The sequence below is a fragment of the Myotis davidii genome, unplaced genomic scaffold (genome assembly GCF_000327345.1).
Source record: "Myotis davidii unplaced genomic scaffold, ASM32734v1 scaffold378, whole genome shotgun sequence".
NCBI lineage: Eukaryota > Metazoa > Chordata > Mammalia > Chiroptera > Vespertilionidae > Myotis > Myotis davidii.
Window position 1 is genome coordinate 1,578,339 of NW_006290631.1, and position 25,432 is coordinate 1,603,770.

Below are 25,432 nucleotides of genomic sequence, written 5' to 3' on the forward strand. Positions count from 1 at the left end.
TCAAAAAAGAGTAATGTGTGCCTAAACACACGCCATATGGCACTTGACGTGCCTTATTCTTCATCCAACAAGTAGTGAGCAAATACTGTTTTGTTTTTTAATATATTTTTATTGATTTCAGAGAGGAAGGGTGAAGAGGGAGAGATAGAAATGTCAATGATAAGAGAGAATCATTGACTGGCTGCTTTCTGCAACACCCCCTGCTGGAGATTGAGTCTGGAACCTGGGCATGTGCCCTGACCAAGAATCGAGCCATGACCTCCTGGTTCATAGGTCAACGCTCAACCACTGAGCCACACTGCCTAGGCTGAACAACTACTGTTTTATCAGACACTTTTTTCTCTGTGTGAAGACTTCCTTGAAGATAAAAATTTCTGCTCTCATGAAGCTTGCATTCTAATAAAGAGAGATGTATAATGATTGCAGGCACAGGTAAATGGATGAAGTATTAAAAGTTCCCATGGGAAAATAAAGCAGGATAATGAAATTGCACAACAGTGTGAATATACTTAGCACCGTTGGACTGGTGGAAAATGTCATGTGTCACCCTAACCGGTTTGGCTTAGTGGCTAGAGTGTCGGCCTGCAGACCGAAAGGTCTCAGGTTTGATTCCTGTCAAGGGCATGTACTGTGGTTGCGGGCACATCCCCAGTAGGAGGTGTGCAGGAGGCAGCTGATCAATGTTTCTCTCTTATTGATGTTTCTAACTATCTCTCTCCCTTCCTCTCTGCAAAAAAATCAATAATATATATATATTTTTAAAGAAAATGTCATGTGTCTTTTACTACAATTTTTGTTGGTGGTGTTAAAGAGTATGAACAGTGGGATCTGAAAAACTAGATTTAATTTTCATGTGACCCCTCTGATTTTTGGTTTTTCTCATTTCTTAAATAAAAGCAATAATGCCTTGCCCATGGGATTGTTGTGAGAATTAAGTGAGAGAATGCACAGAAAGCACTTAGTGCAATATTTGCACATAACAAGTGCTATGTAAATGTTAGTGGCTATTGTTACTACTGCTACATCTTCTACCACCTGAATGATAGGAAAATACGTCCTTTATTCTCCCATCCCTAAAAACTCAGAAAGACCAATTAAAAGTCTCTTTCCAGTGCTCAGTAGCATAATGGAATCAGTTTACACTGCAGGTTAGACTCAGGGTTAACTTGGTTGGTAAATACTTAGTGACCTTAGAGAAGTTATTGTAGCTCTCTGAGCTTCAGTTACCTATCAAATGAAGATATCTAATCTGTAGAGTTGAATTTAATATTAGTGATTATACAGATAATTTTCTTAGTTAATGCCTTGATCATAGTAAGTTTTCACTAAATAATGGATATGATCATAGTATGATTATATTCATTCAAATATATCTGTCATAACAATAATGGAAGGTAAGATAAAATTTTTCATATATTCTTCCTGGGCAGAATTTATCTGAACATAAGAATAATCTATTTCTGAGTTAATTATGGGCTTTAGAACATACTATTAATTGCATCTTTCTCTCAACTTTTGAAGGTTCACCATATATCTCTTCTTTGTTTATAAATGGAGCCTTATCACCTTTCTATTGAGAGGAATGATGGAGTGCTCTGTTGTTGGTGATGTGGCAAATGAAAGGTAACTGGAATAGTGATGCTCAGTAACATGAAAATCCTGTGCCTAAAAAGACTTGTTAGGTATCAGATGCAAATAGACAAAGTACAAGAGATTTAATTCAAGAAATGAGGTCTGCCTCTAACAGAAATACTCTACAACTGATCCTGGAAATATAATGGAAGTGACTACTTAATCTTTTTTAGTTTCAGTTTCCATATCTGAAAATAAGCACAACAGTCCTCTTATTAATTACTTATTATTAGATTTTAAATAAGATTAAATGCAGTAGATACAAAAGGGAAACAGCAGAAATTCAAGGAGGCTATCATCCATTCAAAATACATGATTTTATTCACGTCATGTTTGCTGCGAGCATCGAGCATACAGTGATGAATGAACAGACATGGACTCTGCCTCGCCTCAGAGAGTCAGTAGAGCGGGGGAAACCCTTTAGCAGGCAAATAAATACAAACTTATAAATATGTCTAGAGAAAACTGTGACATAATGCAGGAGAATTGTGAGAATTCTAGTTTAGATTTTGGGGTGTAGGGAGATGAGGCATTTGCTCTTTGAGAAAGTGGCATTTAACTAAGATCTGGCGGGTGAGTAAGAGTCAGCCAGAGGAAGAGCAGGGACTAAGTGTCTTTAAACAGCAAATGCCCTGGGGCAGGACAGAGCTCTGCTTATTCCTTGAACTGAAACCAGGCCAGATGTATTGGAAAGAGTAGCATTAAATGAGATTGGAGGTATCGGTCAGTGTCAGGCTACGCCAGGCCTGGTGGGCTATTCATTGTAAGGATCTGTGATCTTATTCATATAGCTTGGCATATAGTTATTGAAGGGTTTTGAACAACGGATGTACCTTTGAAAAAGTATTCTGGAGAAGCCATTTAATCCAACCTGGTGAGAGATGGTAGTAGCTTGGAACTCAGAGAAGTGCTGGAAATGGAAATGTAGGTAGGTGGCATCCACCTGAATAAGATATTCAAAGTCATGGCAATTGATGAGAGCATGATGAGAGAGAGTGGCATGAGAGGAAGAGAAGGATCAGCCCAGAGCTCGGAGAAGTTGGGTAGAAGAGGACATGCTGTACCAGGGGAGTTGGGGATTCCCCAAGTGCCTGGTGTCAGATGGGCATGCCTTAAAGAGGAAAAAATGCTAAAACAACTATGGATTGAAAATCGAGGATGAGATGAGGATTAAAACATACCCAATAGTTTTGGCCAAACAGAGGTGGTATCTGTGCATGTAAAACTCGGAATTTTTTTTTGAATAGTATAAACAGACAGGTAGTTGATTAATCATGTAAAGATACTTTCAGGGATTTGATTTTTTAAATTGAAGTTTAGGAAAGAAAGTATAAAATTAATTATTCTCAATCTTCTGTTTAGCCTTTCTTACTTTTGAATATGTCTGTGTCCCTGTTCCTGCTTTGTAGCATCCCCAGCTTTCTGAAGTTCGCGTGTGGACTAATGAGTTAAGCTTGTTTAAAATGCAAGTTTTATATCAGTACCTTAATTAATAATTTGTAATAATAAACCTCGAGTAGGTAAATATTCTGATTAATTTTCTTGAAATCTGTATGTCTCTCACATTTTAAATTAAGTCAGACTTAGTAAACGAAGTGAATAGAAGTAAAGTCAAAGTGTATTCGTAAACTCAGATTATAAGAAGCTCCAAATGGCCTCATCATAGCCCTGGAATTATTTTCATTAGATTGCATGATATATGTAAGTGTCTCTTACATTATATAATAAGCTTTGAACTCACCATCCCATCCATGGTTCAAAGGAAATACTCCTTGAAAGCATGTGTAATGTGTTTTAGCATGTTTGTCATTTTCCTCAAAAAATATAGAGGCAGAGGTTTTGAGAACTGAGTACAAAAGAGGAGGATGGATGCTGTGCAACAAAGGATGGCAGCGTGCGTGCGTGTGTGCGTGCGCGTGCGCGTGCGTGTGTGTGTGTGTGTGTGTATGTGTGCGCGCATGCTCTAGCCTTTTGTAAAAGCTTTAGATTGTTTTTTTTCTTTTCAATTTTTCATCCTACTGTCCTCACTATTATATTACTTATGTAGATCCTTCTGTCCACTGATTTCAAAGTACTTACAATCAGCAAGTCATTTATTTCTTGGGTTTATTGAATGGGTACCCATTGTTCCAAAGCCTGTGGGCGTCAGTACAGAGTTATAAAAGCACACAAATTAAATGTAATAACACAAGAGCAAGAGAGAACGCCAGCAGGATCACTGCTGTGCCTATTGGGAATGAAAACAAAAGAGAAAAAGAAAAGGAATAAAACAACCACCTAAGGTCGTCATATTCTGAGAGGTACAAAGTAAATGTGTCAGTCAAAGGGAATGGCCGTGGGGGACGGTTAAGAGAGGCCTAACTGAACTCAGAAGGTGCTCTGGAAAGCACTCCAGCTCATAGAGTCTCAGATTTTACTCTAGGAACCAAGTGTGAGAAATTACTATGCGCTCTCCTGCATTTTTGCAGAGAAGGTGTTTAGATACAAGAGGATTTGGTTAACTGCCATTGTCTTAAAGTACTGTTCAGATTTGAGTCATGATCTTACTCTCAGGTTCCCAGTTAAATCTTGGTTTCATTTCTTTTAGCATTTTAACTTTAGAGATATATTTCTTTTTAGTTGTCTTCTTCATATGGTGGTTTAAAAAATGGATACTTTCACAGTCTAGTAAATTTAGGAAAATTTAAGCTGATTCTAAAATTAATTTAGAAGGGGAAAAGTCTCATTTTTTGAGAAGTCAATAGATAGTTGAGAGTTAAAAATTAAAAAATACTAACACACATTATTTCAGAATAAGAAGACAGATGTAGGAGGGAGTAGCTAAAATATTTGCCTCTGGGGAGTGGGAGTTTGGGGAAAGAAAAGATTGGTCCTGAGGACTGCCCTTTTTTTGTTCAAATCTAGTAGTATTCTTGACTTTTAAATCATACTCATTGTTACTGTGATAAAATTAAGACAGAAGTTTAGAAAAAAGAAAAATAAGAACAGGAAACCTCATGTACAAAAAATTTGGGGGATCGTTTTCAAAAATGAGTTTAGTATATTATCCTCCAAGTCTTAGCCTGTAAAGTTGGGGGCTCATTGGCACCCTCATGCTATTAAGCATAGTCTGATTTTTGGTAGTTCAAGAGAGATTGGCTAAAACTGCTAATAAATTATGCATTCCGCAATTGGGCATTTTCTTCTTCTGATATTTTCCTTATTTCATTGGAAGTCTCTAATGACACTGACCGAACCCTTAAAAGCATTGTAATGTGTTGTCTGCAGCAGGCTACTTCCTGCGCTGCTCTATTCAGGCTTCGCTCGGTCTACACTGCATTCACTGACCCTCCCTGTTCTCCCTTTCCTTTGCCTTCACAGCATTTCCCACCATTGACAGTCTCTCCCACTGGACTCTGAACCTCACCCAGGCAGGGATGTGTCCATTGGTCACTGCTTTCGTCCAGTGCTTTTCATAACACCGTCATTCAGTATTTGACATGACATTTCATCTGGGATGTCGTGTTGGCTAATGGTAGCTGTGGGGAGGATTTAAATGCATCAGTTAGCCTGGTAACCTGAAGGAGTTAAAAAGAAAAAAACTTACCCAGCTCCTTGGAGTACATTGAACCAGACCTACCACCGTCCCTAAATTACAGGGAGCACAGGATACTGGGTGGGTGTTCGTATTTTTGCTGTTCCCAAAGCTCTTAGGAGTGTATGGAGTATTCAGAGAGCAATTGTTTTTGAGACCTTTTGTAGAAGGCATTTTGTAGCTATTTTTTGTTTGCACAGTTAATGCATTTTTAGTTTCTCCCTCTGTCTTTATTTGTCTGTCTTTCAGTTTTTGTATTTTTTTTCTCAACATGTCTGCTTCCTCATCCAATTTATTCAAATTTTAATTGACATAAAGTTGAAGTCATTAAGAAAGTTATAATCATCCTTTTATTTGGCTTGTTGGCATACCAAAGCGTTAGAGTTAACAATGACTGCTGAATAATAACCAGTAAATTAGTTCAAATAATGTCACAACATGCTTCCTAAATATAAATCAAACACATACAAGGAAAAAAAAACTGCTTTCTAAAAAATTTGCTTGGAGAGGCATTTTTATTAAGAAAGCAACTACAGCTGGCCCTCCATACCCACAGGTCTCACAGCCAACCTCAGGTGGGAAATATTTAGGGGGTGGGGAGCCAACGTGTTGATGTGTGCTATGTAGTTGGGCCTGCAATGATTGGCTTTGTTTGTACTTAACATGTACAGACTTTTTCCCTTGTCATTATTCCCTGAACAACACAGTGTAACAACTACAGTGTATTTGTGTAGTATTTACATTTTATTAGGTATTATAAGTAATCTAGAGATAATTTAAAGTATATGGAAGGATGTGTGTAGGTTATATGCAAATACTTCATCATTTTATATGAAGGAGTTGAGCACCCACAGATTTTGGTATCCTGGGTTGGAGGGATCCTGGAACCAATCCCTTGGACACTGAGGGATGACTGTACATTTTAAAGTTGATTTTATTGCCATTTGTTGTTCTTTGGTATTTGAGATTTTGTGTTCACCTGACTCCCCGTGCGATCCTTCTGGTGCACCTCATATCTGTGCTTCACATATACCACACGAGCTAGTGAATGTCTGACAACAACTCTGACTTTGGACCTTAAGGAAACAATGAATTTCCTTTCACTAAAGAAAAATCAAAACTGTCTGTGACTTATAAGACAGCTGACCAAAGAGAATTATCATTGAATTGTCACTTAATTGTCTACATAGTGTAGAAAAAGCTGCATCTTCATTATAGTACTTCCTTGTACTATCACTTTTATGAAAAGGCTACCAAGTGAATTTTAGCTTTGTTTCCATTTATACTAGTGCTTGCAAGTTTTCTTATTACAATGTATGCCTAAATGTGTTTTCATTGTTTTTCATATCGTTCTTGTAACAAAATCTTTTCCTTATTCACAAATTGATACAAGTAGAATAAAGAATGCAGTAGAAGAAAGGAAAGACGGGGATTATAGTCCTTCCTGCCAACTAGATTTTGAAGAGATTCTTTTAATAGCTTTTTTCTGTATTTCTATGTTAATATCAACTTTTTGCCTTTAAAAGGAGAATTTTATTCATGCTACATTACATTTTTCTTTTACATATTGATAGTTGTTTCTACGAACTTTTGTTCAGAAAAATCCACAAAATAAATTAGGCACCTTTTTCTTACCCCAAAAAATAGTAAAATTGACAGGCAGCCCTAACTCATGATTTCATTGGTTCCTAAACTATGATCCTAAGGTGAGTCATTTTAAGTCAGACCCTTATAAATGTTACACATACTAAGTTCCATTCCCCGAAACTGATTTCATATGATAGAAATACAGAAATAGATGATAGCACAGCCAGTGTGGCTCAGTGGTTGAGCATCAACCTATGAACTAGGAAGTCACAGTTCAATTCTTGGTCATGGCACATGCCCAACTTGTGGGCTTAATCCCCAGTAGGGACGTACAGGAGGCAGCCCATTAGTGATTCTCTCTCATCCTTGATGTTTCTCTCTCTCTCCCTTCCCCTTCCTCTCTGAAATCTATAAAAATATTTTTAAATAGATGATAATGAATGAAACATTTTTATTTTATAACCCCGTATCACAAACAATAGCAAGATAAAAATTCGGTTATTTATATGTTTTGGGGTGCATTTGAAGCTTTTGAAAATATAACTCCAATGACATTTAGACTGAAGATGTCTCATTTAGTAACTCTTTCTGTAATAAGCATTCTCCATTACTTTAAGGACCTTCAAACTCATTTTAAAATTAGTTTCTGCCACAAGAAATAAATTGCAAATTTAATACAGGATTGCCTCTCAAACTTTTTGAATCCTCATTGCTGGGCGATAGACAGTTTCCATGGCAACTTCTTCAAGTGATCCCTTGCTCTAATTGTAGCAGCAGACTGAGTCACCTTCATTGCCATTGACCTTGACTGAATCATGAGCAATGGCAGTTGTTTGGACAAAATGTGTAGGCATTGGTCCCAGTCATTAAGCAACCATAAATACAACTTTTGGTCATTATGTGGAATATGATTATGATGCAGTGGGTTTCAAATCAACTGTCTCTAGTCAAAAGGTCACAGATATTCAGCATTAGACTTGGAATACTTTTTAACATCATATTTCCTAGGGAGATGAGCTGTTTTAGTGTAACAATAACGTATAAGTTCTTGAAGAGCTCAGATTTGCCCTAACCAGTTTGGCTCAGTGGATAGAGCGTCAGCCTGCAGACTCAAGGGTCCCAGGTTCCATTCCGGTCAAGGGCACGTACCTTGGTTGCGGGCACATCCCCAGTGGGGAATGTTCAAGAGGCAGCTGATCGATGTTTCTCTCTATCCCTCTCCCTTCCTCTCTGTAAAAAAATCAATAAAATATATATTTTTTTAAAAAGAGTTCAGACTTGCCATTAGTTCAGTGCATTTCATTGTAATACACACACCTGTTCTAAAACTTAAATTTCAATGTCATGGAAGCACTTCTCTTTAAATAGACGTAAAAATTCAAGTCAGAAAACATAATTGTTTGACTTAGTGCCTGATAGAGTAAATATAAATATACCTCCCAAGTACATAAATATCTAGTAGGAAACTTTCATTCATTATTACTATTGCTTTTACTAGTAAGAGCAACAATTTCTCGAGCTGTTACTGCATGTTAGGCATTGGGGTAGGTGTTTTATATAGACATTATTTTGTTTCCACTCTGCTGTAACAATTTTGGTGATAAAGAAATCAAGGTTTAGAATTTTTCCAAAGGTCACATAAGCAGTAAATAGTAGAACAAGGCTCAAAAGCCAATCAGGTTATAGCAGTAGACTGAGTCACCCTCATTGCCATTGACCTCGACTGGATCAAGGTCAGAGCCTGGGCTGTTAACTGCTGTGCCACAGAATTCCTCTTCTACACTCTGGCCAATTTTCTGAAAAGCCAGGGATTCTTTAATATATGGAATAATTGCTCCTGATTTGAATCCACGAAAATCATTTTTGGTATCTAGATTGAGGTTCAGCATCCCTCAATTATATTTGCAATATTATTTCCAAGTAAAAATGATAAGGTTTTGTTCCCTTTTTCAAATGTTACATTTCTTACATATTTTAGGGGGAAAAAAAGCTTTTTTGAGACATGTCTGCCTTACAGGATGTTAGAACTCCAAGGTGAAATACGAGTAAGAACTGCTTCTTACCTATATGCTCCGTACCTGTTCCCAATGCTTAGGACACCGCGCATGTCATGGTGTTGACCCTCAGCTACTGTTCTCGGGTGGAGGCTGGTGGAAAAGAGCTTTAAGTGAGTGCAGACTCCAGTGTAGCTACGGCTCCATCTTTCTGACCCCATTAGTCTTTAAGAATTCTGCCCTGGCCGGTTTGGCTCAGTGGATAAAATGTTGGCCTGTAGACTGAAGGGTCCCAGGTTCGATTCCGGTCAAGGGCATGTGCTGGGGTTGTGGGCTCGATCCCCAGTAGGGGGTGTGCAGGAGGCAGCCAATCCGTGATTCTCTGTCATCATTGATGTTTCCATCTCTCCCTTCCTCTCTGCAATCAATAAAAATGTATTTTAAAAAAGGCATTCATTGAAATTAGCTGACTTCTTCTTCTCCCCCGCGCCTGTGGAACCACTGCTTCCTCCTGTGCTCTGCAGGAGTGAGGCAGTGCTGTGTTCCTTCTCTCCTTGGAGGGACGTGTCCCTGGGGCACTGCACTGCACTGATTGCCTTGCAGCAGCATCCTCCGTCCCTGGTGGCTGTAGGAAGACTGACGACTCACTGATCTAGCTGGCTTCTCCGGCCGGGGCGGCAGGAGAGGCACGCTGCACTCCACATCGCAAGCAGAAGCCCGTCTGGGCCCCTCACAGAGCCCCCTGCAGAGAGCCCTTTCCCTGCGCCTTGGTGCACACTGAGGCCGGAGGGTGACGTGTCCAGTCCGTGGCAGAACTCGGGCCGGGACCCAACCGACAACTGCTCTCTACTGGCATGCAGCCACCTCCTTTTCCCTTTTTTATTTAATTTAAATTTCTGGGTTATCGCTCCCCTGTCTATGACTCTTTACTGCTCTTTTTAGCACCACTGGCTTTTCTTCCCAGGAAAGAATGAAAACAGGACGCCAAGCATCAGAGGTCTCTGATGTGAGTCCATGGCACACAAGCCTTTAGAGCAGTGGCTCTCAACCTTCCTAACGCCGCGACCCTTTAATACAGTTCCTCATGTTGTGGTGACCCCCAACCATAACATTATTTTCGTTGCTACTTTATAACTGTAATTTTGCTACTGTTACAAATCGTAATATAAATATCTGATATGCTATATGTGTTTTCCAATGGTCGCGACCCACAGGTTGAGAACCGCTGCTATAGAGATTACTGCCCGTCTGTGCATTAACAGTATAAAAAAATCATTAACAGACATTGAAAACAGTGAGTTACAGAAGAACCAGCAGGTTCCTTGGTTTAGAGAAGGATTATTTTCAGACTTAGCTTCATATGTGTGTGTTTTTTAAGCCTAGTTACAGTAACTTATTTTTTAAAAATACATTTTTATTGATTTTAGAGGGAAAGGAAGAGGTGGAAACATCGATGAGAGAGAGAAACATTGATCAGTTGCCTCCTGCACGTCCCCCCCACTGGGGATTGAGCCCACAACCCGGGCATGTGCCTTGACCAGGAATCGAACCGTGACCTCTTGGCTCATGGGCCGACGTTCACTGAGTTACACTGGCTGGGCTAACCTTATATGTTTTTACTCTCAAAGCTTGTTGGTGGTTTTCCTTTTAAACTAATAATAACTCTACTTAAGGTGCTGGGGTCACCTAAAGTAAATTCTGGATTTTACTAAAGTTTGAAGTCACCCTAAAGATTTTTCTACATTAATCACATTTTTGGTTACTCTAATAAAATTTGCTTTCTAAATTCAATATTTTCTACATTCTTAATGGGAACTAAGACTTACAAGTAGGAGGGAATTTTTAAAATCTCATAAGCACTTGTTTTTGCAAATAAAAAACTGCAGCTCGGGTTGAGTGACTTACCGAAGCTCACGTAGCTCGTGATTGGCAGAGCTGGGACTAGGACGGGTCTGGTGGCTCAGATTGGGACGAGGGGAGGCACTCAGGAGACGATCAAATTTTTTTTAAAGATACATCTTCCTAGAGAATTATCTTATTCAGATACTGCTTTTTTATAGAGTTAAAGGATATTTCTTTTTATAATGAAACACTAATATATTTGGAAGGAGAAAGGAAATCAACACTAATTCTTAAAGCAAAATACTAAATTTTGGAACACTCTGGGCTCAGGTGCATGCCTACTCTCTTCTGCTTGCTGGAGGGGCCTGGGGGGATGGCAGAAGCATTCTTCTCACCCACCTCCTGCCCAGTGTGAGCGCCTGCTAAGGTGATATGACTGTTGGGGGCTGCAACTTAGTTGTATTTCAATGAGAACATTCCTCTTTTGTGAGTTCTCTGGCTATTTTCCAAGTATGGAAACACATGTAAAGTTAGCCAGTGACCCCTAGCAGCCACCATTATCTTGCCTTCCTGCCACCAGTAATGGTGTTTTAAATAACAGACTTCCCAGGGTTCTAGTTGAGGCGTGCGGGCCACATCCAAGACCTGTCCATGGAAGGAAGAAAAAGAGCACGTCGTTTTACATTCCCCCCTCTCCCCTCCCCAAGAACGATGGGGCCATAACTGCCTGCTGATGCCCTCTCCTTCCCCCCGAATTATTGAGGCTACACATTGTCTCATCTGGTCACAGGACTTATTCTTCAGCTGTGATTTTGCATGTAATAGAAAGCTAGTTCTTGCTATAAGAAGCTCAATGCATTGGGACAGATCCAGTTCTGGCTAGAAATAGCGTGGTTACAAAGCTTTTCAGTGTATGTGCCAGTGAATTAACAACATAAAGATAACACGGGTCTATCACCAGATGATTGGATTTGAAGGCCGTTTGCACATTAACTTCAGAAAGAGGCCTGCCTGTGCGTTTCCTCCCCCGCTTCCCCACTTGGGCAGCGTCCCATTAATTTTGTTGAAGGTTTTATTTTCTGCTAAAACTACAGGAAATTTAGACAACTCTTTTGGAATCCCCCCAAAACTAATACAAACAAGATACATATGCTTCTCTTAAGGAAACTAAAAATAAATGATTTGAAACTATTTAACTGTATAAATTCCCTCTTAAAAGGGAAAAGGAAGTTTATATAATGAGGCAACCATGAGCGCTGTTGACAGGGTAAGATACTCCCACAACTGCCAACTTGTCCCTTTGACATGAAATCACTACTTAGCACAGGACTTGCTCGGTGTTCATTACCCACATGTATGAAAACCGCCAGAACCACAGAAAGCAGGACCATTTTCTCAGGGTCCTTGTCTTTACATTTGAGATTTTCTGCAGTAAAGAGTGTGTGTGTGTGTGTGTGTGTGTGTGTGTGTGTGTGTGTGTGTTGGGTTGTTTGGGTTTTCTTGTTTGGGTTGTTTGGGATTTCTTGTTGTTCTTATTGTTTTTCTTTTTGACAACAAAGTCTGTTTGACCTGGGATCCATTCCTGGAATGGAAGCTGTGTATTCTAAAAATACGGTACCATGAATGAGAAAGTGCAATATTCTGCACATATGTTGCTCTTCCACCAGTTAGCCATGACATTTGCTTTCTGACAAAGCTAGCTTTAACAGTACAGAGGAAACAATTAGTTTTTAAAAAACGTGTCTTTTTATAAAATTTCATTATTCCATAAATGTAAGTCAGTTTTCCTATACACTGTCCTCTGGAGGACCTAATTTTTTAAAGGACCAGTTTTGTAAATTAATAGAAATGGAATTTGGAGGCTTATATTTAAGACTAAGAAATGTGATTTCTAAGTTATTTGCAGTTATAATAATTGAATTAATTTATTAACTTTCTAAAGGCATTTTTATCTTTTTGTTCTTTTTTTGTAATATGTCCAAAATTAAAATTACTTTTATCCTTTAAAATATACTTTAATGTATCTGTTTTTATATTTAAAAAGCTCTCACATGGTACTTACCGTGGGTTACACACTGTTTTAAGGGCTTTACAAATGCTGCCTCACTTAATCTTTATGGAAAATAATCCAATAGCAACCTTCTTTAAATACCACCTGAGGCCTAGTGAGCTTGGCCCAGTGGATAGAGCATTGACCAGCCGTGGGCAAACTACGGCCCACGGGCCAGATCCGGCCCGTTTGAAATGAATAAAACTAAAAAAAAAAAAAAAAAAAAAGACCGTACCCTTTTATGTAATGATGTTTACTTTGAATTTATATTAGTTCACACAAACACTCCATCCATGCTTTTGTTCCGGCCCTCCGGTCCAGTTTAAGAACCCATTGTGGCCCTCGAGTCAAAAAGTTTGCCCACCCCTGGCATTGACCCACAGACTGAAGGGTCTCAGCTTCGATTCTGGTCAAGGGCATGTTACCTCGGTTGCAGGCTCGATCCCTGTGTGCGGGAGTCAACCACAGGTGCCAAGGGGGAGGCAGCACACTGGCACCAGGTTCCCTGCTAGAAACTGGGAACTGGGATAGAGCTTTTATTGAAAAGAACCTGACAGAAGTATTCATAATGGCTCTTAAGTTTTATGGCTCTCATTCCAATTAAGTCTGTGTCAAGGAGTAAAACACTGACCCTGTGTGGGCATTTTCTTTCTTTATCAGGCACAAGACCTAAATGTCATCGAGGAAGTGATTCGAATGATGTTAGAGATCATCAATTCCTGCCTGGCAACTTCTCTTCACCACAACCCAAACCTGGTGTATGCACTGCTTTACAAACGAGATCTCTTTGAGCAATTCCGAACTCATCCTTCATTTCAGGATATAATGCAAAATATTGATCTGGTAAGTGTAATGGAGGTATTTATCATGGTTCTTTTTTAAGTATTAAAGTAGAGGAGTTTAATAAACCTTGATAAAAACTATAATAGAATCTCCTTAACATTAACTATATTTGCCCTCTATTCTGCTGTAACAATTGTTGCGTTCTGTGTGTGTATATCTTATATGCACAGACATATGTATACACACATATATATGTTTTACTTAACATATGCACAGACATATACACACACACACATATATATTACTTAACATTTACATCATTAACATTTTTATGTAATATCAATTCTTTGAAAAATCTCACATCTTAATATATATATTATGGATATCCTAAAATATATTTAACCATTATCCCAGATAAGAAAACTTAGATGCTGAGAGAGGATTTCCAAGTGATTTTAACACAAATCCAAGCCTAAGAATCATTGTCTTAGATACTGATTACATATTTGCTTGTGAGTTATTTACATATACACAATCTCATCTGAATCTTCAACCACCCCATTGAAGCAAAGCAGCCCATGAAAGGAAAAAGGTTGGCTCGAGGTCACTTAGCTAGTAAGTCACTCGGACAGACCTTAAATCCAGGTCTTCTCATTATAAACTCTGCTTTCAACGTTCTCTTGGATAAACCTAAGTAAGATTCCAAATGAGCAAGCTTTCCAACAACTTTTTGTTGAATATTGGCATCCAAAATAGTGCTGGGCACACTATTCTGAAATTTATTCAGAAACATTTTAAACTCTTTTTACATGTTTTGAAAAAAATGCCATGGTAGAGATATAAATAACATCTCCTTTTTGCTCCTTTCAGCACTTTACCTTCCCTCCCCTAAATGCCCCTGAAATTTTGGCTTAAGCAAGTCTTTACTATTTCTTTTTTCATAAAGTTAACCTTGGAAAGTATTGGGAAAGGACACTATGAATCCACTGTTATTTTTAGCTGACAGGGACTTGAGAGTTGATATTTTTCATTAAGACATTCAGCAATGTTGAATATCTGAGACAGGAGTGACTAACCTTGGAGCACTTTTAACTTCTGCAGAAGGAGTTAGACAAGTGTTTTTCAAGTGGCCAAATTCCTATTAGCCGGTGGTACGCATGCCTCCCATCGAGCTCATAAGATGAAGTGATCTGGCTGAATAGGCAGCAGGACAAAATAGGGTTACCACACCCAACGAGAGAAGAAATGTCATGGCTTCGTATAAGTAGAGAACGGAGGCCGTGAACAGTAATGGATGTGTAGGATGGTAAAGGCAAGAACTGTTTTTATCTCTGCTCAGTGTAAAATTCGTGCTAGATTTTGTGTATTTCCAGATCCTGCTGTCCTTACTGAACTCCACACTAGTCCATTCAGTTGCCAGTGTGGCAGTCCTGCAAATGGCAAGCAAGGTTAAACCAAGTGTGATGTTCTCGAATAACAAGGGATCCACAATGTCCTGATTTGTTATCACTGTGATGCTGAATGATTTGCTAAGATATAATATTCTTTTAGTGTTTTGTGACAAATATTACGGGACAGGATTATGTCCAGAATGTCGCTGCTTAGTTCTGGCTGTGCTGTGACATGCGCAAAAGTAATTATAGCTTGCTGTTGATTATCCCTGGTGATCAGGATATGAATGTCATGGGAAAATTAAATGTATAAATACTGTCCAAAACACCATTTTAGCCATTAGCTTCACATTTCTTTCTTATTTCGCTTTTATATTTTTTTAGAGTTACTATGAAGCCTCAGTATTAACAGGTTTTAAGGTTTAGCTTTCTTTCTCCACCTTCTCATAGGTGCTGCTCTCCAGATGAAATACAAATGCAAGGTGAGGCAGCACAAGAAAGAGCAGATTCAGGAGCCTACTTAATTCACAGAATGGACAATGAGCCCTGAACATTCAGGGGCTGACTGTGACTCAGACATCAAACTCTATAGAGAGGATGCATTTAGGAGGGCTCGTGAGTTAAAAGCCAGGTCGTATAGTTAGGATAGCTTGACGACCATATGAGAAAGGCACTGTATGAAAAGACCATATGAAAATACGTCTCCTACATCTACTTGTTTAAAAAATTCCATTCTACATTCCAGGTGATCACCTTCTTCAGCTCCAGGTTGCTACAGGCTGGAGCTGAGCTCTCGGTGGAACGGGTCCTGGAAATCATCAAGCAAGGAATTGTTGCTCTGCCCAAAGACAGGCTGAAGGTAGGACTGGTAAATGAAACACACACCACTCTCTCCCTTAGGGTCTGAGCAGACTCTACTCAGAATCAGGTCACTTACCCAGTACTTGCACTAGAAAAGGCTCCCTGAATATCACCGCTCTACTGTATACTGATACACAGACTGTGATGAAGAAGGGTTCTCACAGTTTCCCAAAGTAGCAAAAGAAGGACTGATATCTTCATCCCATTTCAGATAGTGTGAGTAATTTACATAAAGGAGCACTTATTTTTTTAACCCAGTGAAATAAATTCATCCTTCTAAGTATCATCAAGGGTTGATGGGAAGGTGAGGTGGTGATGTGACATTTGCAACAATGGCTAAGACTTGCCTGGTGGTTACTCAATACGGGGTGGGGTCCTAAGTGTCTGACACAGATTAACTTATTCGGTCCTCACAACACCCCTTCAAGGTAGTGGGGGTCGGTACCATTATCATCCTCATTTTTCAGCTGAGCAAACTAATGCACTGAGAAGGTAAGTAATTTACCCATCATAAAACTAGAAAATTATGGAACTGATTCATCTCCAGGTAGTCTGGTGCCACAGTCCATGCTCATAATCACCGCCTGTTTGCTGTATGCTTGGGTTTATCTGTGGAAAGAGGAGCTTTTTATGAAAGACGTGGGGAACATTGTATTTTAAGATGACATCTACATTGTGTGTTAGCTATGTTTCTGAAGAGATTCATGATGTAAATGCATACTTCAAGACTAATTTTCCCATATGAAAAAGGTAAAGGGCATGGTCTGGGGGGATGCATGAATGTACGGCATCGTACCATATTTTTCCTTTACCGTATTTTAACTTTTTCCTACATTACCTTTGAAGTGTTTTAAGTACTCGGTCTTAAGTTAACAGCACAGTGCATCATAGTGGACGTTTGGCCTCTCTGTAGTGTTTTATCACAACTAGCTCTTCCAAAGTCACCATCTGGGGCTGAGTTTTCAGCACCATCCCTAAACCACTGCTTAATGAGGGCTTGAGAGAGATTGTTATAGGATGTGAAAATGTTTCCAGTTACAATAACAGAGTGTGTGAAACAAGAGCACGTTAGTCGCATAGCCACTCACAGGAGCTCCACTGGACGGGAACAGTAGCACGGCGCATGCAGTGCTGAGCAATGACAGGTATTTCTGTTTATCAGCAAAAATGGCACCACCATGTGGCAATAGCCTAATAGCTGATTACAGCTTCGACTTTACTCTTGACATTCTCTTTTTTAAAATTATTATTATTGTTTAAAGTATTACATGTCTCCTTTTCCCTGATTGACACCCCCTCCCCGCCAATCCTGCCCCCCAGGACAAGCCCCCACCGCCCCAGTGTCTGTGTCCATTGGTTATGCTAATATGCATGCATATAAGCCCTTTGGTTGATCTCTTACTCCCTTCCCTGCCTTCTCTCAGTGTTTCTTAGTCTCTGGATCTATTTTTGTCCATCAGTTTATGTTCATTATATCTCACATATGAGTGAGATCAGGTGATATTTATCTTTCTCCGACTGGCTTATTTTGCTTAGCATAATGCTTTCCAGTTCCATCCATGCTGTCGCAAATGGTAAGAGTTCCTTCTCTTTTATAGCAGCATAGAATTCCATTGTGTAGATGAACCACAGTTTTTTAATCCACTCATCTGCTGATGGGCACTTAGGCTGTTTCTAAATCTTAGCTATGATAAATTGTGCTGCTATGAGCATAGGGGTGCATATGTCCTTTCTGATTGGTGTTTCTGGTTTCTTGGGATATAGTCCCAGAAGTGGGATTACTGGGTCGAACGGGAGTTCCATTTTTAATTTTTTGAGAAAAAGCCATGCTGTTCTCCACAGTGGCTGCACCAGTCTGCATTCCACCAGCAGTGCACAAGGGTTCCTTTTTCTCCACATCCTCGCCAGCACTTTTGACTTGTTGATTTGTTGATGATAGCCATTCGGACAGGTGTGAGATGGTACGTGGCATTCTTTAAATATAGGGAATTCATACTTTCATTCTTACATTAAGTTTTTATTGGGGAGGGAGGTTGCAGTATTTCAGATATGCTTAACTCTAGACCATATGAAGCAGTACAAAAATCCATGAAGATTGGAGTGGCTGCTCATAGAAGTGATGGGTCTTGGTGTCCAAACGAAGTCAAGAAGTAGAACTGTCATGAGGCTGTAAGAAGGGATCACGCAGAGGAGCCCGGGAAAGAGGGATTTTAATGAGCTCAGAGAACCAGCACAGTGGAAGTAATGGAGATCGTGATTCAAGGACGGTGCATTTAGACGGAAGATGTTGAAAGTGGAGCAGATCGTGGTGATCACATGGTCTGGGTTTGGCCGTGAGTGGGGGCACTGAAGTGCTATGGATGTGAGTGAAAGTCAGTGTGGCTGAGCCAGTTAGTGAGCTGGAAGCCAAGGATGGGTCATTCCCATGGGCGTCATAGTCTCTTAGGATGATAAGCCATGCAGTGGAGGAAGATGGGGAGCCAAATGCTTCAGTCAATGGGAGAGCAGCCTGGAAATCAGTAGGTGGCAGCTACACGGAGAGAAGAAGCCGGTACCAGCCTCATATGGGCAGAGCTTTTTGCTTAACTGTAGGGGATTAGAGGATCGATAGCCAAGAACAAAGAATGAGCAGCCTCTATTTCCAAAGCATCCAGGGGATTCAGAGTCCTAAGGGCAGAGCCAGATTTCCGTTCCCGAAGGAAGGAAGGAAGATTCGGCGTGGGGACTGAGAAAGGAAGGATACTTACCCATGAAGTAGGGGTCCGAAAAGGCTTTGTGGGACATGGGAAGAGGTGAGGAACAGGAGTTTGGATGAGGGGAGAGAAAGCACAAAGCAGTATGGGGAGAAGCCCTGGGCGGGGGCCCTTTTGGAGCATCATCCCATCGACAAAAAGTTGCGGATTCCATTCCCAGTCAGGGCACACACCTAAGTTCAGTCCCTGGTTGGGGCAGCACATATGGGAGGCAGCCGATGAATGTTTCTCTCCTTCTCTCTCTCTCTCAAAATTCAATTAAAAAAAAAACATATCTGTGGGTGAGGATTTTTTTTTTTTTTTAAGTACAGGCTGACTGGAGGTAGGGGCCTAGGTATGAACCATGGACCAGTGCTGATGAGGACATGATGTACATGTTCTGTGTGAGCTTGCACAGTACATTCTCAGCAAGCATCGGCTCTGTGATGTCCATTGCTCTCAGTGCCTGGGTCTATTGGTGACCAAAGATTGCTGCCCCACGGGGCTCACTGTCTAGCAGGAGAAGACAGACAATGAACAGTGAGCATATGTAATGACAAAAAGATCAATTGTACTAGAACTTCACAAGTGCTCTGGAAAATAAAAGAGCTGGGGAAAGGGGTTTGGGAGTATTGGTGAGGGTGCAGTGGAAGAAAGTTGTAGAATTACAAAGAATGGTCTGGGCAACATTTAGCAAAGATAAAAAGGAGGTGAGAGAGTTAAACATGCTGACTCATACTGAGTCCCAAGCAGTAAGAACAGCCATTGTAAAGGTCCTAAGCCAGGAGAATGCCAGGCATGTTGAAGAAGTAACAAGGAGACCAAAGTGGCTAGAGCTGTATGAATGAGCGGAGGAGTAGGAGGTGAGCAAATAATGGGGGAAAGGAGGTGCAGTGAAATGGGGACCTGGTGCAAGGTTTTGAGAAGAGAAGTGGCATGATGTGGTTTATGTTTTAATAGTATTGCTCTGACTGCTATGTTGAGCCTAGACATAGGGAGACCAGTTAGAAGTTTATTGCTTGACTTGGATCATAGCAGTAAGATTGAAGTGCCAATAGAATTAGTCCAAGAAATCGTCTGAATTGACTGGTAGGCAGAGGAGGGCACGTAGGCCTTCTATGAGACAGCGACACTGTCTTCATTGATTACAAAAGTTCCAGGGAGTCCTGGCCAGGGTGGCTTAGTTGGTTGACCAAGAGAGGTTGCTGGTTTGATTCCTGGTCAGGACACATGGCCAGATTGCAGGCTTAATCCCCAGTAGGGGGAATGCAGGAGGCAACCAATTGAGGTTTCTCTCAAAAATCAATAGAAACATTAAAAAAAAAATTAAAAGCTCCAGGGAATGGTAGCTAGAACATGGTTCTGGCAGACTGGTTAAAGAATTGGTCTGCAAGTGTTGGAAGAGTTGTTTTTGGAAGTGGATTTGTACTTGATCTGTGTGGGTCTCAAAGACAACTTTCAGATATTGGTTGGCCCAGTCTGTCATGATTAGAAGCCTGACTCTGCTTTGCTAAATAGTGTGCAGCTCAACAAACTTTGTGTAGACATGCTACTAATGTAGAAGCTGTCCGTACTAGGCAATTCAGAGCAAACTTTCAGATGCCACACCTTGAGACAGTCTGGAAGCCTCTCAGAGAATCACCAGAATTGTGAAGGAACACGGGAAGGGATTAGAGGAACTCATATTGTTGGTATTAGCTTTAAGAAGACAAGACTCAAGCAGAAGAGGCTTGTGTTCAAGTACTGGAAGAGTTGTTTATGAAAGCAGATTTGGACTTGTTCCTTGTGGTCTCAGGAATAGGACCAGTGGGTAGAAGCTACATACAGGGACTTGCATTTCAGTTCCATATAAGGAAGAACTTTCTAGCAGATGGGATTATTTAGAGATGGAAGGGGCAACTTTTGGGAAGTGATGTATTCATTCTCACTGCATGTTAGGGGAATAGGCTAATGGCCACTTGGCAGGATGCTCTTAACTGTTGGTACTAGCTGGCTAGAGTGGTGAATGGAGTAAGATTCCAGGGCTGAGTTCAGGTGCAGCAGAAAGAGTGCTGAGGTACATTAACAATGCCTGCCATTGGCCACAAGAGCAAAAAGTAAGGAGCATGTGTGTGATTACTTATTCCATTGTAAAGACTCAAATATTGGTTGGGAAATCCAACTATGTGACTTTTAAGAACCTTTCCATTTCCATGAGTGTAATTCTGTTTGTGCATATACAAAATTATTGTTCTCCACAAAGCACAAAACTACATAAATTTTCATAGCGGTTTTCTCTCTCAGGAGATGCAAGAAATGATATAAGGAAAAATTATTAATGTTTATTTTTAATTATAGTTGATGGGGATATCTTTTATGAGAAAGAGTTCATTTATGACAAAGGGGTCACCTTTCAGTTCATAATAGCAGGCAGCATTGTCAGATATGTACATAAAGAAGAAACATAAAATGCTAAAGTTGGGATATGGCGCATAAGAAAAATATGATTTAGGAGCTGGACCATCTGTTGTCACCTCTGTATCACCATCACCCTCTTCTTCAGTCTCTTCTGCATTACAGAGACGAAGCCAGAATGCATTTCCCAGCATCCTCCTTGCTGTGCGGTTCTGAGTTAGAGTCTGCCAAAGGAAGTCACGTGGGTGAGATTTGGGAGGTTCACGAGAAGAGGCAGATCCTGCCGTCGCCTGGCTTGGTGCTGTAGGTGGCAGAGGTCGCTGGTGGCTCCCCAGAGGTGGTGAGGTTTGCAGCAACTTGCAGTGAGCTCTTGAGAGATCACCCTCCAGGGTTGTATACTTAGTTCCGTTGCAGCTTCCCTGATCTTTGCCTACCTTATTCTTTCCTGCAGTTGCACAAACCTCTATTTTCCATGTGAAATCCTTTATACTTTAGTTATAGAGCAGTGATGATGAACCTATGACACACGAACTCATTTTTTTTGGTTGACTTTTTTAAATGGCATTTAAAAATATAAAATAAATATCAAAAATATGTCTTTGTTTTACTATGGTTGCAAATATCAAAAACTTTCTATATGTGACACGGCACCAGAGTTAAATTAGGGTGTTCCAAAATGCTGACACGCCAAGCTCAAAAGGTTTGCCATCACTGTTATAGAGAGTACCGCATTTTTCTGTGTATAAGACGCTATTTTTTTTCCCTAAAATTGTTAGACTAAAAATCAAGGGGCATCTTATACATGGAAGTCAGCCGAGGAGGGAGGCGTGCGGGTGTGTAGCTGCACAAGCCTTGTCAAACAGGCTTCCTCCAATCATGAGCCTTATTGTTACTGACATCAGCTGATGCCATAATTGGAGAAGGAGGTGGAGAGTGCCAGATGCAACAGGGACTTGAGCATTCTGAGCCCATAAAGATATCAAAAAATAAAGAGATAAATACCGGTAATCGATTGTCTTTCAGCTTTGCCAAAGAGCATGGAAATAGAGCTGCAGAGAGACAATTTGGACCTCCTCCCACTGAGTGTATGATCAGACAGTGGAGAAAACAGGAAGAGCAACTTCTTGAGATGCAAAAAAGAAGAAGATTTTAAGAGGAAAACCAGCAAAATGTTTAAAATATTGATTTCTTACTTGGTTGGAAAAGTGGGGGGCGTCTTTTACATGGGGGTGTCTTATACATGGGGGCATCTTATACACGGAAAAATACGGTAGCTTCTATTTTCCCTACCAAACCTGTCAGGGAAATTAAACCCCTCATTCAGACAGAAAGGAAATTGTTGAAAGGACTGGGAGCCAAGCCCAGGGAAAGCCGCTGTGGCGCTCCGGAAATCAGATGTGGCAGGAGTGCCATCACTGGTGATTTGGTGCGCCTGCAGCATCCTGTGGGGCCTGCAGGAAGATTGCTGGAAGCCATGGCAAGACTGTACTTCTGCTGAAGCCTATTGGCCTGCCCACCACTGTTACCAGAGCAACAGTCACCGTTTCTCTTCTGCCTTCCAACAACACTCCGGTTCCTTGCATCGCCACAGTCTAACCCAGAGCCTTACAGGAGATAGTCTAGGAAATGTAGTTTTCAGGCTTTCAGCCCCTGAACGCTTGAGTTGCAAACACTGTAGCATAGGATCAAAAGAAACTGATGAAGCAGTATGAAAAGTCAACTACTGCAAGGATTATACTGTAAGAGAGGAACTAAGCATTTCATTTTATGCCAGAGGACAATGGGTAGAAAACAGAACCTAGACAGATAGTATGTCAACCGAAGGGAATGCTATCTGACAATTGAAGTTATTTAGCGGTTCATATGTGGCTTCATAAAATAGTGAAGTAGTCACCATAAAGTCTGTATGGTAAATGTAAGAGCACCAATTGCCCTATCCGGTTTGGCTCAATGGATAGAGCATCGCCCTGCAGACAGAAGTTTCCCAGGTTCAATTCCAGTCAAGGTCACGTCCCTGGGTTGCAGGCTCTATCCCCAGTAGGGGCGTGCAGGAGGCAGCCAATCAATGATTCTCTCTCATCACTGATGTTTCCATCTCTCTCTCCTTGTCCCTTCCTTTCTCTGAAATCAATAAAAATATATTTAAAAAAAAGAAGAAGAGCACCAATGGCAAGGGGTCTCAATCCATAACATTGGGGGAAAAAGTTGAAAGAATCCTATATAATAAAAGCCTAATGTGCTAAGTGTCTGGTCGTTCGTTCAACCAATCAAAGCATAATATGCTAATGACATGCTAAGGTCACTTAACCGCTCGCTATGACATGCACTGACCACCAGGGGGCAGAAGCTCCAACCAGTAGGTTAGCTTGCTGCTGGGGTCCAGCTGATCAGAACTGAGTAAGATGGGCCAGACATGCCCAGGAACCCTCCCGCGGTCCCTCCCCAGCTGGCCAACCTCCCCACATCCCTTCCCAACCCTGATTGTGCACCAGTGGGGTCCCTCGGCTTGGCCTATGCCCTCTCGCAATCCGGAACCCCTGGGGGGATGTTGGAGAGCTGGTTTCAGCCCGATCCTGCAGGCCAGGCCGAGGGACCCCACTGGTGCATGAATTTGTGCACCAGACCTCTAGTTTATTATAAAATATTAAACAGGATGATCCCAAAGATTTCTTGAGTCTGGAATTCTATCTTCTAACTTTCCATGAAGAATTTTTTCAGAGCAGTATTCTAGTAACATCCTCTTCCTATTAAGTAATATTTAGAGGTCAGTGCCCTGTTGCTACTAGATATAGTCTGGAACCCTCAGAGTGGGATTCTAGACCTTCCACAGGCTCATCCCCATTTGCTGTTGCCGTCTTTTCTCTCTCACTCTCCTTTTTCCTCCCAGGGCTCTAGCAGCCAGACTATTTGTGCCTTTTGCATCTTCCTTCCTGCATTTTTGGAATTGCTTACACATTTCTCTCTTCCCAATATATTAATCCCAATCCTTTGCTTTTTGCTTATTTAAATACTCAGCATTTATTAAAGACCTTGATGAATTTAACAACTTTTAAACCTTTCCTTTTACTCATCAACCTGCACGTGCCTCCCTCCTCTAAATACCCATAGCATTTTATATTTACGTTTTGACAACACACACACACACACACACACACACACACACACACACACTATCCTTTCTGCTGTGTATGTAGTTGCCAGCTGTTTCCTCTCTCCCATCCATCTATAACTTCCTTGAGTCTAGAGGTCCTGTACATAGTAATTGCTCAATACTGTAATGAGAAGCCAGGCTGGTGTAGCTCAGTAGATGAGCATCGGCATATGAACCAGGAGGTCATGGTTCGATTCCTGGTCAAGGCACATGCCCAGGTTGCAGTTTTGATCCCCAGTAAGGAGCATGCAGGAGGCAGCCAATCAATGATTCTCTCTCATCATTGATGTTTCTGTTCTTTTCTCCCTCTCCTTCCTCTCTCTGAAATCAATAAAAACATTTTTTTAAAAAATCCTATTGAGGCCAAGGTCATGGATAAACCCCTTATGTGGTCCAATTAATTTTGTTCTGAAACATAGAAGAAACTGTACCCCTGACTCCAGCTTATTTCTCACACTCTGGAGGATTCAGCTAAAAAGGGGGGGGGGTGCACCATGTCGGTGTGGCTCGGTTGGTTGGAGCGTCATCTTGTGCACCAAAGGGTCGTGTGCTCAATTCTCCGGGAGGGCACATACCCAAGTTGCAGGTTTGATCCTTGGTTAGGGCACGTACAGGAGGAAATCGATCAATGTCTCTTCCATCGGTGGTTCTTCTCTCCCTCTCCCTTCCTCTGTCTCTCTAAAAAAAAAAAAAATCAATAAAACATATCGCAGAGTGAATATTAAAAAAGGGGGGGGGAGCATCTCCAGGACTAGAAGAGAAACTAAAATTTTATTTATTCACAAATAGTGAATCATCCTCAGTTGGTTTAAGTGATAGCACATTATTACCACAGATGTTACCAGAGAAAAAAAGGCTGTTTATAATCAAGCCTTATCTCAATTATTTTAATCATCTCTTTGGATTAAGTGTTTATAATAAAATGAATCACTTAAAACCTCCAGAGTTTATTTCACAGAATACTGCTGCATCTAAAGTTGATTGAAGATTCAAACTGTGTGTTGAATAATATTTGTATTATACCACATGATAGCACATCATAGTCTGGGCTGCTTACTAATATCTACTAATAAAATAATTGTTGGGTATGTAATAATAGCTTTGTATGCAAGATTAATGTAAAAGGATGTTTCACATTGGAAATGCTGTTTTAATAAGCTTTTTATGAAAGTGTGGAATAGTGTGTACTTATTAACTTGTTCTTTCTTAAAATATAAATTAAACGTTAAGATTATTCAGAGTTCTTTCCAACCACCTCTGGGTTGTTAAGAGGGGCTCAATTCCATACTACCCAAAGCAATCTATAGATTCAATGCACTCCCCTTTAAATTACCAACAGCTTATTTCACAGATCTAGAACAAACTCTCCAAAAATTCATCTGGAATAAAAAAAGACCTCGAATAGCTGCAGCAATTCTGAGAAAGAAGAACAAAGTAGGGG

General features: G+C 40.6%; 1 protein-coding gene across 1 annotated transcript in view; it reads left to right on the forward strand.

The window, feature by feature from the left end:
- Positions 1-25,432, forward strand: part of DYM (dymeclin) — a 241,462-nt gene that overhangs the window by 181,055 nt on the left and 34,975 nt on the right. The window contains exons 17-18 of the mRNA XM_006763643.2: positions 13,340-13,522; positions 15,599-15,712. Of these exons, the coding sequence (XP_006763706.1) occupies positions 13,340-13,522; positions 15,599-15,712 (297 nt within the window). The remainder of the gene's footprint in view (positions 1-13,339; positions 13,523-15,598; positions 15,713-25,432) is intronic.